Here is a 17,142-nt window from a genome sequence, read left to right as displayed (position 1 = left end):
TTGACTAAAACAGCTGCTAAAGTGGTGCTAAAATAAGCAGGAAGAAAGAGTTGGAGGAATTACAATTTGATAATAATAAGAGTATTTTAGGGACTCATTATAATTAAGCCATTGCAGGAAAAACATCATCTTTCTGGGAACAGGGCTTCATCCCTATCAAGTGCATCAAAGGAACCTTTAGGATTCACAAATACTTAGAAGCACTGAGGTTCTGCTTTATAGCCATAATATGCCAAAGATGCAAAAAATATTCTAGGTACTCTTGAAAACTACGATAAGGAAGAAATACAAGAGTCCTGCCTCTTAAGATCTGACTAGCCTGCAAAAACATACATTAAAATGTCATATCAGAGTAAGAAATCCTATTAAGGGTGTTTATCCACCCAAAATCCACGCCTTGAAAAAAGAGCATACTTCTAGGCTAGTTTCAGGGGGACTGTTTACACAAAACAGAATTGTTGGTATCTATAATCCATGTTGTGTAGGCAACACTTGCTTCCAGTAGTGATATAACTTTATCTATTGATAGGACAAAGATACAAGGAGAATATTACATAATAAAATATGCATTTGCATTTTATCTGTAGTCCTATTTTTTTTAAGAGAAGCAGACTTATGTGCAGAATATTGATTTTTTTTTTCCTTCTCTGCTGATAGTTCAACTAGGTAACACACACAGAACAAGATAGTGAGTCCAAGATCAGAGAAACCAAAAATTTTAATATTAAAAGTTCTACTGATTACTCTCTAAACAGGAAGCCCCCTCCATTTGTATTGCTTCTATGACTATAGCAGACAGTAAACTGGCAGTCAGGACAGTGCCACTTCCTTTCTTGGAGCCTTCTGGCAGAATAATTGCCACAACACATTCCATGACACACAGCAGGTTTGTATCTGCACCCTCCTAACTGCTCCTTTGCCATCAGCTCTCAAGATGTCCTAAGTCAGAAAAGAGAATGGTGCTAGAAAACTTGCCATATGGAGTGTATGGGACAGTGGTAATGGTATTTGAAATCCCTGCTGAAAAAGCAGTTCAAATCAGAGAGCAAGTTTTGCTTGCCTTCTCTTTTTTTTTTTTAATCATCTTTTTATGTCTAAGGTTCTTAGCTACCTACTTGATACTTATTTCAACAGCTTTTCAGACACATTGCTGTTCGAGTACAGGCTTTAGGCAACTCTCAAAAAAATTGTATCTTTACTGTGCTTAGCCTAAAGGTTAATCAGAAATCAGTCCCAGAACAAATACAGCAAGATTATGAGTTTTGAGGTAGGTTGTTTAATCTGAACCAAATACCATCACACTGAATCAAGACACAGAGTAAAGGAACAAAGTAAATGGGACCAGAAAAAAGAGTAGGCAGCTTCTCAAGTGAAGTGAAAACTGCATAGAAAAAGCCCAGTGCCATGGATGACACTGGAGAGCTATGAGAGCTTCCTTACCTGGACTGTAATTATACCTTCAGAGAAAAGAGTGATCTTTTAAAACTTAAATTTAAAAAAATTACTCTCGTCTATCTCACCTACAGGCAAGCAAGATTCAAAAGTGTTAACGGAGGTGAAAGACTTTTTACATGAAGATAATTGGGACAGGGAAATAAGAGTTACAACCAGATCAGTGATAGACCATCCTGAAGTGTAAATGGGCCTACAGTACATCTTATTAGGTTAACAAAGAAGTCACTTCTCAGCCACAACAAAATTTTTGGCAATTTCAAGACATACAAACTAGAGATATATTTAACAGAAAGAGTTATGCATACGTTTATAAAGATCAAATGTTCCATTACTGTTTGCAATTCACTTTCATTACAGGTGAAATATTATTTCCTTCTGTATTTCTTGTACTTTCAATAGCTTAAGAGCATCACTTTCCTTCTTTTCTGTTGCTCAATTATTTTGTTATAGAATCAAAATGCTATATATTTTCATTTATATACTAATTCAATACACATACATCAATATATAGGTAATGTAAGTAATATAGCATCCTGAACTGTTTACTTTGCTTGGTATTATAAGGCACACTTCCTTCAAATTCTGCTAAAGGAGAACAATATGATCTGTTGCAAAAAAACATCCTTGCTCATGAGATATGCATTAGCGAAACACCAAGCACTCACTACTTAACTATTATTGCCCATTATCTACCACTCTGACACTATTCAATAAACCTGTCTTACAAAGAGCGAGATCACGTGCACTAAGTATATACAAAAAGCATTACGTATATATTTAACAAATACGTTTAACAAACTAAGAATTCCATAAATTTTTTAAAGTTCCAAGTGTAAGAGAAGCATTGAAACACTCATTACAGGCACTCATCTTTATGAGTCAACAAGTCCCCATTACAGAATTTGGAAACTAAGCAATTCAAATGCTGTACTGAAGCATCAGAAGCATGACAGACTCTAAAAAGACATATTTGATCATATGGAAAGAACCAAAAGACATCCAAAATTATTCATAGAGTGAATGCATAGTCTTGATGCTATCAAACAATTAAAAAACCTCTCCACCATCTAACAGTAAACACAAATATGAAATACCACCAGTGCTTTTAGGGAAAACGTCTGGGAGCATCTATGTTTTCTATCAGGCTGAATTAACTATTTTAAGAACTTAGTATTTTACCAGCTTGTCTGAATGCACAGGAACTTCTTACACTTACATTATACTCCAATCTAGATTAGGGAGCTAATTTAAATGGTTTCTATGCAGCTAAAGAGATAAGCTATTTCTAAAGAATATGGTTTTGGAAACTTAAATACCAGCAGAAGCATTTCATTGTTGGAAGCAACTTTATCCTGTAAAACAAGAGGTAATAGCTAAGACCAACCAGAACAGATAAAGAGAAAACAAAAGTTTTTTAAATCCCCAACAGAACACAAAACTATTTCTAATATAAAACAGAACAATAGTATCTTTAAAAGGATCATCACATGCTGTGGTTCTCTCTTGTTTAGGTGTCCAAGGTTATTAAACTATTGGTCCTACAGTTAACCCGTTCCTGAGAATGGCTGGTAACTGCAGAAGGGAGATTACAGTTTTTAAAAACATAATAGCACGTCTCAGTCTGGAACATGCATTCTTTCCTTTCTTAAAGCCACCTGGACATCAGACAGACCTGCTCATTTTCCCTTGTGATCTGTGAGCTTCTTTTCAAAAGAAGAGATGCAAACTTTTCCAGCTCACATTTAAGACTATCCCAGTCATCACGCAGAAGCAAAATGCATGTGAGCAGGAGAAATTTAGCCTTAAAGCCTTCCTCCTTCACAGCTTAGGTTTCACTGCCAGGGAAATCAGTGATGCCCTGAGCATTAATGGACTTGTCTCATTCCCACAGCATGGTTGGCCAGCATGTAGCTGCACTGGTTGCTAGGGAGCAGGGAGCTCATTACACAGCATCACCCGCACCCTGCACAAGGATGCTGGCACACGCTCCCCATCTGGGACACTGCGGACTGAGAACAGCACTGCAGTGCCTGCCAGCCTCCAGTCTCCCAGGGCAGAGCATGCCAATACAGCAGGTGCTAACTTTAGAACTACCTTCAAGGTTTGACATTCTAGTTTCCTAAGCCAGCCAGTGCAACACAGCACACAGAGGTCAGAATGGTCTCCACAGCTATTGGCATGGATACCCCTTACTTTTAAAGGTCAATTCTTGACAAAGATGTTCTTCCTGAAATTTTGGCAGACATATGGTTTCTGTCACTAGAGCAGTATGTGCCACTATTCTAAAATCCGTGCTAAAGGAGAACTCAGTAAAAATGGAAAAAGGCTGAAAAAAATTATTTTCAGTCATTAAAGAAGCACAATATTAGGAAGCATTTAAAGAAGACAAACAGAAACCTTGCGATCTCCAGGCTGTCCACAGTAGTTCTCTAGATGTGAACAATGTCGGTCACTTCAAAGTCTAAACATGCAACCTTAATGCATTTTTTCAGCTATTTGTCTCATTAGCACTCCACAGATCTCTTCAAAATAAAAGAAAAAAAATCTGCCACAGAATAAAGAAGTAATCCCACTTCTACATGCCAGTAGATTTATTAACTAACAATCTATCTGCATTACAAAGAGATTGTAGCTAATGATTTTCCTGTACCTGTCACTTCAAATGCCATCCAAGAATCCTTAGTGCTGGTGAATTAACAAGCACATAAGGGAATACAGCTGTAGATATGCATAGATACCTATACATTCAAATCCTTAGGCAACTTCAAAATGCCTTTTTTTTTAACAATTGCATAAAGAAACATAAAAAGAAATGAGATGGAAGGCAAATTGTGGTAATTCACTCATCAAAGGCAAAGAACAACAGCTCTATTTAAGGGGGAGAGCTAAACACAAAAGTATCAATTTCCTCCCTTACCTGAATTTAAGAAAACCAAGACACAAAAATGGTCACCACTAACATATGAAATAATGTTTTGGATACTCATGTATCAGTTAAATGCATTTCAAAATAACTGCTTACTTTGAAGCAGAAATACGTAACTAAGCCTTACCTGTCTCAACAATTTTTCAACAGCTGACATTACCATGAGCCCTCTCCACACAACCGGGGCAGTCTCTTCTATCAAGAAACCCATAGACATGCTGAAACAACAAACAATAACTTGAGCTTTACAGCACAATACCAAGTACATGTGAAAATAAGCTTGATTTAAATAAAAACATATGCTTACCATGCGATTCCATAGTTCTTAAGGGGCCTCATTAGATTTTCTAAAACAAAAGCAAACAAGGGTTTTTTTTTGGAGGGGAGATGGTTTTAGAGTATTTTTGGGGTTTTTTAAAGAAGTAAGCTTACACTTTTTTTTTTTTTTTCTTTCAAGAGCAATTTAAATAGTTGCTTATTTAAACAGTTAACAGTTTTTTATTTATCTCTATTTAAACAGTTATTTTTCCTCCCCATCTCTTCATTAAATGTATGGATTTATCTATTCTGCCCAAGAATCTGACTCCACTTCTTAGGTTGTTACATTTTACTAATACAATTCATCTTCTGCCAGAATAACAATGTATTTGTCCATAATATAATGTCACTTTGTGCTGCCAAAATCAATCTATTTTTATAAAATCCCTATGCTGAAAGGCATAAATTCCCTATCAGGAATCACTAAAAGCTGAGTCATTTATATTGGAAAAAAACCAAAATCATAAAACATGGTGGGATTTTAATTATTATTTTTTAATCTACTCTATTCACTAATTTCATGAATCAGAGGAGTATTCCCATTAACATATCCGAGATTTGGGGAATTTGTCTGCTTCTGTTAAATCTGCTACAGAAACCCCAGAGCAGAGATACCAAATAAAGCCATCCCTAAACTATACATTGTCAACAGCTTCAAGTAATTAGTCACAGATTTCTTCAGGTTGATAGAAATCTGCAAATCTTCTCAAATTTCTGTAGTAACAAAAGATGCTTATTTGAATATTGCAGATGCATTATCCTTGTCATACTCCTTACTTCTATACCCTCCAGTGTCAGGAATAAAAAGCAGGGAGGGAATACTGTAATTTTTCTGCCCACAAAAGGGCATGCAAGCAGAAAGCAAACAAAACAATAAAAAAGAAGGCATTAAAAAAAAATCTCACAAAAGCCAAAACTCTTCCTTGTGGTTTCTACCATCTAAATCCACACCTTATCTCAAAATGGCACACACACTCACAAAAAACAACAAATGGCATTTTATTTGGTTTAGTTGATAGCTTGGAAGAGCACGCACAGGCAGGGACTAGCAGAAAATAGGAAGAATACTTTAAACAATAGAAAATATACTATAATGTAGATTTTGACAGAAACCCTTGATGCACCTGAAGTAAAACACATAAAGAGAGTAAAATAAAAATGCAAGTAAAATAAAAACAGTGCACTCAGCTGAACTCCAAATTCAAATAAAATAACAACCAAGAGCATACAAATTAAACCGCTAAACTCTACAGATGAAAGCTTTCAAGCAATCAAATAAGTGAGCATTCAAACCATGTAATTTTGTAGAAATATGGTGGAGAATAAATTGGATGTTTTGGTTTACAAATCAAAAAGAACAAAACAGGAAGATAAACAAATCACTTGTATGACTATTGCGTTCAGGAATGAGTTGGGAGCTATTACTGAAAAAGAGATTGGCTTGGACTGCTACACTGCACCAGTGCATACAGCTCTTCTTGACTTGTGCAGCTCTTCAGTGTTGAGTCAGGTGGCATTATACTTTCTAACCACATTTCTAGCAATCACAGTCTTACTTCCCCTGCTGCAGTAAGACAGTTTAGTTATGAAAAGGCTGATGACATTGGAACTTTGGCCTAGAGCCTTCTCTAGGCACTGTTTTGGTGTCCTGGTAAACAAAATATACACCATAAGTTAAAATACTGTTAGAAGTATTGAGAGAAATTGCTACATGTTTACCTTCGAGAGTTGTTAAAAAAAGAAGAAATAGGAAAAATGTATTTGCAACAGTGTATACCACTTTTCCTTGATTTCTTTAATTACGAAATAGGGACAATTTTAAGACAAAACAAAATGAAAAGGGGAGGCCAAGTTTTGACTGCCGATCATGAGGCTCAGGAACTGGAGCACAAGAAGAATGGAAAAGATGCATTATTCTGGGAAGTTCACCAAAATACTAAGCCACTTCTCAGTTCAGTCCAACTGCGCTACACTATGTGAGTCAGACATCTCAACATGCATGGACAGTTTCTTCTGCGCAGAGACCAAGTACACAGGCTGAGCACACACACCTTCCAGCATCTCCCCTTCCTTTACAAAATAGGACAGTTCCTGTGAGCAGACAAACACTGACCTACAGAGCAGCAAAAGGGGCCTCTGTTTTTAAAAATATATGCATGGTTTATTTCTCAACAGCAGAATTTCATTTTCTTTGGTTAACAACAAGGACTATAAAATGCTCTGAGCAGCAAGATTTAATCAAATTTATACAATGCAGAGGAACAATTCACAACTTGCTGCATATTCTAGATCTAACGTTCTGCATATTTTCAAAGTAATACAAAATACTGCAGAGCTCCCCACTGTTTGCCTACTGCTAAAAATCATTCTTAAGACTAATCTCAAATCTAAATTGCTTCAGTGGGCATTGGTAATCACCCTTGTCTCATCAAAAGCAACAGGCCTTCCTTCTCTTTCACTGTGGGTCTCATGAAGATTTTCTAAAACATAACATGTAAAGAAGATTTAGCTTAATGAGACCTCAGTAACATATCTAATTCCCATTGCTTTTAAAGTATGCTTTTGTGTTATCAGAAGCCTATCATACAGCTCCAAAACACAACAAAACAGATTTCTTAGAATCATAACACACAGCAATAGCATACCATTTATGCCAAGAGATAAATAAAATAGCCTAGTTTGCAATTTTCTAGTAGGCTTGATGGCCCTAAGTAAAAGACTGCAGTGTTTTCTCTGAACATACAAAATCGGATCAGCAAGATCAATGTAGCACCAATGACATGTCAGTAAATGCCTTTTCTGATAGAATACAAGTAGGGCACTAGAAAAGGCAGATGTGCCAATTTATGACAGCATTATAGCAGATTGCTGATTAAAAGAGTTCTGGGATTGGTCTGAAGATTGAATTGTTACTCACATGGGGAAGAGTAACATTGATGTAATGAAGATGGATGTTCATTACATCAATGAAAATGCATTTTTTAATTCTTTTTTACTAAGCTTTTTCTCCCCAAACAAATCATGCCTTGCAAACAGACTATCCTAACAAGGTAATTGAGTTACTCCACATTTTCTCCAAAAAAAATGACACAGATGTCCAACAATGGCCAGGGTCACAGGGTCAGTAGAACACAGAATGTACAAAATGTACAGAATGTACAGAATTACATTACATATATATATGTATATGGTTTTGGCTGGAGTATAGTTACACTTCTTCACAGTAACTTGCATGGTGACATGTTTTGGATTTGTGATGAACACAGTGTCAGAAACTGTTCTGCTTCTCACACCACCCCACCAGCAAGCAGGCAGGGAGTGCACAGGAAACTGGGAGGGCACACAGCCTGAACATATGACCACGACTGAGCAAAGGGATATCCCGCACCATATGGCCTCATGCTCAGCATATAAAGCTGGGGAGACAAAAAAGAATCAGGAATACATTCAACATTATGGTTTCTGTCTTCCCAAATAACAGTTACACGCAATGGAGCCCAGGGTTAAGTCACAAGGAGTCATTCCAAGTCTTGGCTTACAAAAGCACAAGCAAAAGCTTACATTCTATCTTACCCCATCAAGTAAGTTAGAAGGTTATTCCACAAGATTGTCATGTTATGCTACACCTTAGAAAGCATTATACTGTTTATGAAAAGGAAAGGTAGCTTATAATTATTAAATAAAGTTTCTCTGAGTTTACAAGTATATGAACGAAGGAGAAGAGGGAGGGAGGGGACATTGGACAGGAAGGGTAAAAAAATAGTTGGGCTTGACTTGTGTAACCATAGATGCCTCCTGCCACTCTGGATGCCTTAGGGAGCTGCGATTTGTACATGGCTAGCAGATTTGATAGAGGGCATAGGGAGAGACATATCTTCTGAAGGGGCAGCCAGAAGCCTGACACCAAACTCCAGGCATGTTTAAAGTAGTACTGGTTTCCTAAGCAAAGGCAAGTGAATTCCACCCACAGAATGGTAAAGAGGAAAGAAATGCCACTGTGGGGAGGGGAATGAATTTCAACAGGGCAAGGTACCTTGAAATAAAACAGTGACACCAATCTATGGAAGAGGGTAAAGGATGCCGTCATTATCAAAAGGTTAGTCAAAGTCATACATTTTAAATCCTTGCTTTAACTGTAATCATTGTTTTAACTACTTATGCCAGAAGCCTAGAATATTCTATGCCAAGTGACAGACTAATTGAGACTTCAGGCTTGATTTCACACTGTGCTGTAAGTTTATTTGCAGGATTGCCCCAGAAATACCACAATTTGTATTTTAAGCTTGAAGAGCTCCACACAAGAAGACTGTGATTGCCCATTACATCCTGCAGTAACAGTGTTATCTAACCACGAAAACATCCCAAACACTTAACTAAAGCAAACTAGTAATGAGATTTAAAGAGCATAATTCCATGCTCACCGTTCAATTTCAAGAAACATATCCATAATGAAATGCAACTTTCCCCAAGAGATTTGATTCTCATATTTAGAGGGTCTAGCAGTCCCATTACCTGAGAAGGTATTACACGTTTTTTACTCCCGGAAGACCGCAGAGGAAACAAAGCTCTGTAAAAGCTTTTTCATTAACAGAACAGTTTTGCAGGTATGACTTTATCAGTCTTACCTAAAAGCAACAGAACTGATTGCTTGCTGGAAGACTGTACTTCAAAAGCAAATCTGGCACAAGTAAAGAACACAGCAATTTAGAAGCATCTTTGTTACATTTTAAAGCAACACTAACTTGTTAGGCTTAAAATAGGTTTAAAACACAGGACTAGTTTTAAGCATCACGCCATTACCTTCCATCACAAATTCCTCACAATTGCTAAAATAACCCACATTTTTAAATGCCCTCAGATCCCCAAGGAGCCAAAAATTTTATTTGTAGTGGATCAAAAGCTTTATTAGACTAATTTAGGCAGGTTCTTTTAGTTCATTATATCCACAAGGAATGTAATAGACTAACCCAACATTCAGTTTAAGGCATCTGTCCTGACACACAAAAACCTCTAGGAAAGCTCATGTCATTTGAAGCAATGATTTCTACTGTGACAGGGGAACTGCCCTGGTCAGTCACATAACAGTGCCAGACAGCAGAGCAGAACAGGGAGTAGCAGGAACCCCAGGGGCAGAGATGCACTACACATCAGCTTTAATTTAAGACCAACTTAAAAAAAAATACTCCAGTTAACTAGGGATTTCATGGTTTTCAAAGCAAAACTACAGAACATGATGCATTTGTGTCAATTCAGCCTTTTTAGGTTCAGTACTGTGATCAAGACACCCCCCACCAAAAAAAAAAAGAAAAAAAAAGGGGGGGGGAAGTTTAGTTGAAAAGACATGGGAGAAAAAAAAAACTGGTCAAAGGATTATGTGTAATTGTTCTGATTTTGGCTAAGATAGAGTTACTATTTTCATAGAAGCCGGTACCCAGCTGTGTTTTGGATTTCTGACAAAAACAGTGTTAATAACAGAGGGATGTTTTTGTTATTGCTAAGAAGTGGTTACACAGTCCATGTCTTTCCTGCTTGTCACCCCACCAGCAAAGCAGGCTGGGGGTGCACAAGGAACTGGGAGGGGACACAAGCAGAACAGCTGATCTCAAGTTACAAAAGGGATATCCCACACCATATGGCATCACACTCTGTATATAAATGATTACGACCATCAACTAAAGCAAAGGGAAAGAGATGCTAGCTTTTAAACTCTTATTGTCACTTTTGGCCTCTGGGCTCTACAGGGAAATAATTAAACTACTTTTTCCCGTTTTTGATCTATTCTGCTTCATTTCTCTATTACAAAAAGCCACTACATTGTACTGCAGAGAAGGAGAAGGAAAGAGAGTACAGCAAGAAGCCCATGAAGGAAAAAAAATGCACAAAAGTGAAGCTGCAAGGTAAAAATATTGAAAAATTTCAGAATTAGTTGCACTCCTTCAATTTTTCTTCTAGCAGAGAAATGGAAACATTTATTCCTCTGAAATAAGCAAAAAGGTAAATGCGCTCAGTCTACAAAAGTATGAATTATTTCTTTTGTTTATGTATGTATAATGAAAAGGGTATCTATCATGTTCCTATAACAAAGGCATTTTGCAATTTAATTCCAGTTTTCACACCAGTTGAACCAAAAAAACATTTTTACCTCTAAGAGTAAACTTTATAATATAGTATCTGCTAGCCACAATTCAAATCAAGTAATTTGCAATTTACTGCACTGCAGGATTAAGAACATAAAGAGTAATATAAATCTGCCTTCAAGTAATTCAAATGTATTATTTCAGGTTATGATGTTTCAGTAATTTATACTGGAATGGCACTTGGTAAAATTTGATTTGCCATTTATCCAAAAAGACTGCTCTCAGTAAGAGGCTTTAATTACTACACTACATTTCTCATCTTACACTTTTTGTAATTGTATGAATTTATGTATAATGAAGAATAAAATGTTAATAAATTAATTCCCTAGAGGTTTTTTTCCTTTTAACCAGCAGCTAACAACTGTATGCCTATAAATAATTACTTGCAGAATTGTATATCCGCCATCTCCTTTCCCTTCCAAGGTCTTTGATTTTCTCCACAAGTAAACTCAACAATAGCTGGACTAATTCACCTTGAGGTTTATTGTTACAGGTTTGAGGGCAATAGTCAAGGAAAATATTAAACACTCAAGTAGTCTTCTCATTTTCAACAACTTGATCACATTTGAAAAAAACACCAAAATACAAACCACAATTAATTACAACACTCTCAATTATTATTTTGTCACATGTAAGACACATGGAAATACTGTACTTCCGCCATCCAGATAAACTGGGCTAAGACATCACCAAAAGTAAAACACAGGGGTTCAGTTCAGGCTACTTTCCAAACAGAATCAATAAAACATATCATTAGACTACACACAATATAAAAATTACTTGCTCACCAATCAAGAGCTGGTATCAGCAACAAATATTTCTTTTAGAGAATCAAACATAGGGTTTTTTTTTAATTAATCATGATGCAGTTCCACTGATAAAACATGATAGATACAAGTTCAAGACTTCAAGCCTTACCTTTAAAGTTAAATCCTTAGCGAATATCAAGAAATTTCTTCATGGTTACTAAAATAATTATGGTACATAATATTTTGTCTATTTAACTAGTCCACTCCAAATCTTCTGTTTATGACCCTCAAATGAATGTGCCACAATCCATTAACACCATTCTAGCAGACATCTTTAAACAGCCACAACTATCTCAAATTTTCACATTCTGAGAGTCTGCTATGTAAATCTAAACATATCCCAGTGAAAAAATTCAGGTGCCCATTTCTATAGTTCCTGCAATTTTCTTCCATTCAATGGGGCAGCCACACACACTGTCGCTTTCTCTAAGAAATGACATTTTATTCTAAATTGTGGAAATAGACATCTACTACTGATCTTTTGAATATACTATTTTATTAAGAAATTAAAGATACTGAAGCTATCATTAAATGGCAACAAAGTTTTGAAATAAGAAGAGTAAAGTCACCTGTCAAAGATTTACCCACCAAAACCTTCATAATCAAACTAAATAAAGAAACTTTATCTATCTGCCAAAATGGCACTGCTTTTGGCAATGTAAGTTTTTACCCTGTGCCACCTAGTTTAAATGGCAGATGTAAAAGGGGAAAAAATGAAATAATGCGATTCACTAAGCCAGAAAACTGCTTTTAAGTAAATTACTTGGGGAAAGAATAGAAGTAATATTTTCATAATTTATGCTATTAGCATTGCCCTGCACATATATTGTAGCTGATGTTAATATTAATTCCAGAGTTAGATAATCCTCCCTTAGCTAATTAAGTTCAGTGGTGAACTTATTAACCAACATTTCCCTGACCATTTAGTTAAAGTATTTTGAATGACAGCCTATTAGATGTTAGGAGATTTTTTAATGTACTACAGTTTGCAAAATTAAATTAATGCAGTATCTTCCATTTATACAGATTCCTCACTAAGAACTCCCAATTCATTATGAATGCTTAAATTATAGCATAACCATAATAATTTCTATTCAGAAGTAGTAACTCCTGTATGGACTTATTTTGTATGGTACTGGGCATCCTTAATCCCCTTTCATGTGAGAAAAGAAATAGAAATCAAACATTGCAAAAGTACCCAGAACCTCCCAGGATTACTCTACAGATTCATTTTCAAATCCATGCCTCACACTGAAGAAAGGATTAAGACTTTAAACATTTTTTTTTTTTAATTGGTATGTTATGAAAAATGTCTTTAATTGACTTATTGTTATGTAGACATAGCTCATGCACTTCTGTAACACAGAACTGCCTGGGCTCTCCCAGTTTCTATGCAGTATTTCTTTAGAGCTTGTTTTACTCTTGAAAATATAGCAAGAAACCAGAAGATAACATGAAACCTCATTATATCAAAATACAAAAGTCATACACGTTTTTATATCAATATATTTATATACATCTCTATATGTACCATACATATATACACACACCTATGATTGATCACCTCTTTGCAAGCTTATCCCATCTGTCACTCGTTAAAGGAATTATTGATTAAACTTTAATTAAAGTTTTCTATGTCATTCCTACTTCAGAATTAAACCACTTTTGACAATACTTCTCTTGCTGTTACTTTTCAGTTTCATCAACTCAATACTTAAAAATACACAGAGTACTGAACAGAATCCCTGAAATACAAATTCTATCTTGTTATTCATACTAAATTACTGTCTTTCTCAGCAGACTTGTGTCATCTGTCAAGCTTTTGAAATATACAAATTCATTTTTCTGTCTGTTAAAAAAAAGGCATGTTCTTTAAATCCTGGTATTTACTTGTGCATTCCACACAGAACTAGAAAGAAGATATTTCAGTGATCAAAATGTTAGTGCTTACAAGACGACAGCAGCAGTTTCAGTTCAGGGAAATCTTCAAATTTTTTCTATTACACTGAATTCTGCACTACTAACAATGCTTGAAACATGCTTGAAAGACAAAGCTTACAGTGAATTCTATTCAGCTGTTTACCAGAAATATCCAGTCACCGAAACAAAAATGAGCTGCTCAATATCTGAATGAATACAGTGTTAAGTTCTTGCATTTCTAGGAAGTTGTTTCTTACAACCATAAGAAATAAACCGGGCAATTTGCTTTTTAATTTGCATCTCAAGACATGGATTTAAATTAGGTATGGGTCGACAGAATACATAGCAAAACAATCAAGGAATTCAAAATTATCTAATCCATTTTTCAGACAGTGAGGAAAAATTGAAGTCAACATCACATAAAAATGAAAAGAGGAGATTTGAACACCACAACGTAATTCCTTTTGTGTTCATATTGCACAATGCACTTCAAATACAAAATTCATAGCAAAAAAGTCTATTATGGGAAAACTCAGCCTGTATGACATATATCCTCAATGGAGTTCAAGGACCAGTGAATGCAAGAATACTTCCATTTATATCAGGAATTCAAATCCTACTGATTATACATTACAAGGCTCAGTTATTTATGTGTTTATCACTCAGCGGCCTTTTGACTTCAAAAGATATAACAAAAATCCAACAAATAAAACTAAGTACTCTGCTTGCTTAGAATTTATCTAAATGAAACCTGCATTTGTAAGCTAGGTACTTAAATGTAGGAAGTACTCAATTTGATAGCTGTCTGTATATGCACATGCAGTGCATCCGTACATGGAAATACATTACTTTTTCTTTATCCAGAGTTTAGGGCATAACCATAAGGAGAGAGAATTTTAATTATATAAGAAATTCTAAGTTTGCCACATTAAGCTTTCAGAGGCTGATACTGCAAGCTTAATAACAAACCTTTAAAGATACTGGCACTGTTTCATTCTGCATGCTTTATACTAGGTGAGAACAAAGATCAACAACCATAATACCCATATACACACACAAATTAAGATGAGTTACAAATGAACATTCTACAACAATACTAGAGTAGATATAGAGGGAAGGAACACATCTCCTATGACGAAACACTGAGAGCATCATGGCTGTTCAGCCTAGACAAAGGAAGCCTCCAAGGAGACCCCAATGGAACCTTTTAGTACTTAGAGGGAACTAAGAAAGATGGGGACAAACATTTTAGCAGGGCCTGTTGCAATAGGACAAGAAGTAATGGCTTTTAATTAGAAGACGGTAGGTTCAGACTAGACATAAGGAAGACATTTTTTACAATGAAGCTAGTGAAATGCTGAAACAGGTTGCCAAGAGTGGTGGTAGACATGAAACACTCAAGATCAGGATGTCTGAGCAACCTGATCCAGTTGAAGATGTTCCTGCTCATTGCAGGAGGGTGGGACTAGATGACCTTCAAAGGCTCCTTTCAACCCAAACCTTTCTATAATAAAAGAGAGATCATGGCATGAAAAGAAGCAGAAGGAATATTTAACTTTCCTTTTACCTAGCAATTGCTGCCCACAAACACTGCAGTTGATTACTTCACTTCAAGCCCTTTTATGTCCTGCTTGAACTGGTAGATGTCCTTGATCCCTCCCTGACAACAGGTATGGCCAGTCTGTGCTTTCTTCAGAAGGATCCAACCACATTTTAATGCGTCGACCAGATGCTACAGTGTGCAATTAGTTTTGTATGTGGTTACGTGTTTTTAACTTTTTTACTTACATGCACTGTCTCAGAGGATAATCAAAATCAAGGATAAAAAAAATGTATCACCCCAGGGTCCCTACCACCCTAAAACCCACGCTCCCTTACACTTAAACATCATATGAACAGGGTATCAAGATAAAGCCATTCTTCATTTTCATCCTTGGCTGGCATGGGTGAAAGTCAAACAGACTTGATGGGATCTTTCTACTTTGGGTCACTTTATTACTCTGAAGACTGCCCTACCTGAATTTATGTTTCCCCAGAATTCTTCCCAGCAGAAGGAAAATTAGGAGTTCTATCTACTGCCTTCACCTTCCGGTAGGGAAGTGACCACCACTGTGTTCCTAAGCACACAACTTCAAACACAAATGAGTGATGTGGCACATTTGGCTTAAGAGAAATCAAACAATCATTTTAACAACACTTCATACAAGCGACTATGAAATCACTATGGTTACAGCCAGGGCAAATTGTTTACTGTGAGACTCTTTGGAGCCCGTTTCCAGATACTAATGACCTCTCTGTCCATCCAGTAACATCTGCAAACCAGGGAGGCTGCCCACACCATTAAAGCAAATTGCCTCTCAAGTAATGATCCTTCTCTTACTGATTTTTCTTTTTAGTGTCTCTTTCCCTAGATTAGTGGGTTTTGGTCTTCAACTGAAAGTCATCTACTGTAGGATACTATATAACAATTTTTAAACTACTGCTAAATAACCTTCCCTTCCAGAGTCTAGTAAAAATCCATGAGAGTGCACGCACCAAAGATTAACAAAAAATAGGTCTCTGAATATGCTCCTAGATGTACAAGGCAGCTTTGAAAGTAACCTTAGTATTAGAAAAAAATAAATATATACATACACTCAGTCTTCTCTTTGCATCCCTTCTGTGCCACACCAAGGAGGCCCCCATGAGTAGACCATGCTCATCTCTACAGAAAAGACAGCAAGAAAAATCCCTTCCACTTACTTGGTGTTAATTCTGGGTTTCCTTTTAAGTTCATCATCTTTGGAATTGAAGGTCCATATATGTCTGCATCAAGTAAACCAACTTCTTTTGCCTGAGAAAGTAAAAGTGAAAAATAAAAGAAAAAAGAAAGTAATTTTCAAAATGTCCTCATTTCTGTATCATTAGCAGAACAAAATTCAATACTGTTTAAAGAAATAAAAATAAAATCTTGATTTGAGACATCAGTTATCACTGTTTCCTTTCTCTCTAAATAGCAACTGAAGAATGAAATACAACGTCTACAAGTTGGGTCAGTTGCCTTGACAAGAGCTAGATTCTCCACACAGATTTCTTACTTGTACAGTTTCTTACTCACATTGCAGACCACAGACTTTATATTAACCAGCAATGTAACCAACATTCTCTCTATTCCATGTACTTTTGTATAAAAAAAGTAACACCTGAATGTTTTAAACAAGGTATCAAATTTTATTGTTACAAAAAAAAAAAGAAAAATGAAAAAAAAAACCACAAAAAAAACCAGGAGGTTTGTAAGTATATGCAAATTAATGCAAATTAAATCATACCAGTGATTACAAAGAATGTGAAAAACATAAAAAACATATTTTTGTCTTCCATTTAAGTGGCAGAGTACACTCTGAAGACATCTTGAAGTTACTGAAATGCAAGTTTCTGAAGCTAGTTAAGAAGGCATAGCATTTTAATCAAATACATTTACACAAAAGTATGCTAAAAATGAGTTTATTCAACTACATATGGTACATTCGGCAATAAACTTTAAATAAAAATATTTCAGCTACGTAGTCTAGACTTATAAAACTCCTTTCTATATTCT

General features: G+C 35.9%; 1 protein-coding gene across 4 annotated transcripts in view; it reads right to left on the bottom strand.

The window, feature by feature from the left end:
• Positions 1–17,142, bottom strand: part of NUBPL (NUBP iron-sulfur cluster assembly factor, mitochondrial) — an 81,305-nt gene that overhangs the window by 46,917 nt on the left and 17,246 nt on the right. For all 4 annotated transcript variants that reach the window (XM_072930207.1, XM_030274622.4, XM_072930206.1 and 1 more), the window contains exons 4-6: positions 16,308–16,398; positions 4,689–4,728; positions 4,509–4,599 (exon numbers count right to left, since the gene is read on the bottom strand). In XM_072930207.1, the coding sequence (XP_072786308.1) occupies positions 4,509–4,599; positions 4,689–4,728; positions 16,308–16,398 (222 nt within the window). The remainder of the gene's footprint in view (positions 1–4,508; positions 4,600–4,688; positions 4,729–16,307; positions 16,399–17,142) is intronic.

This window comes from Taeniopygia guttata, chromosome 5, assembly GCF_048771995.1.
Source record: "Taeniopygia guttata chromosome 5, bTaeGut7.mat, whole genome shotgun sequence".
Taxonomy (NCBI): domain Eukaryota; kingdom Metazoa; phylum Chordata; class Aves; order Passeriformes; family Estrildidae; genus Taeniopygia; species Taeniopygia guttata.
Note: the sequence above shows the minus strand (reverse complement) of the source record. Positions and strands in the feature narration are given on the sequence as shown.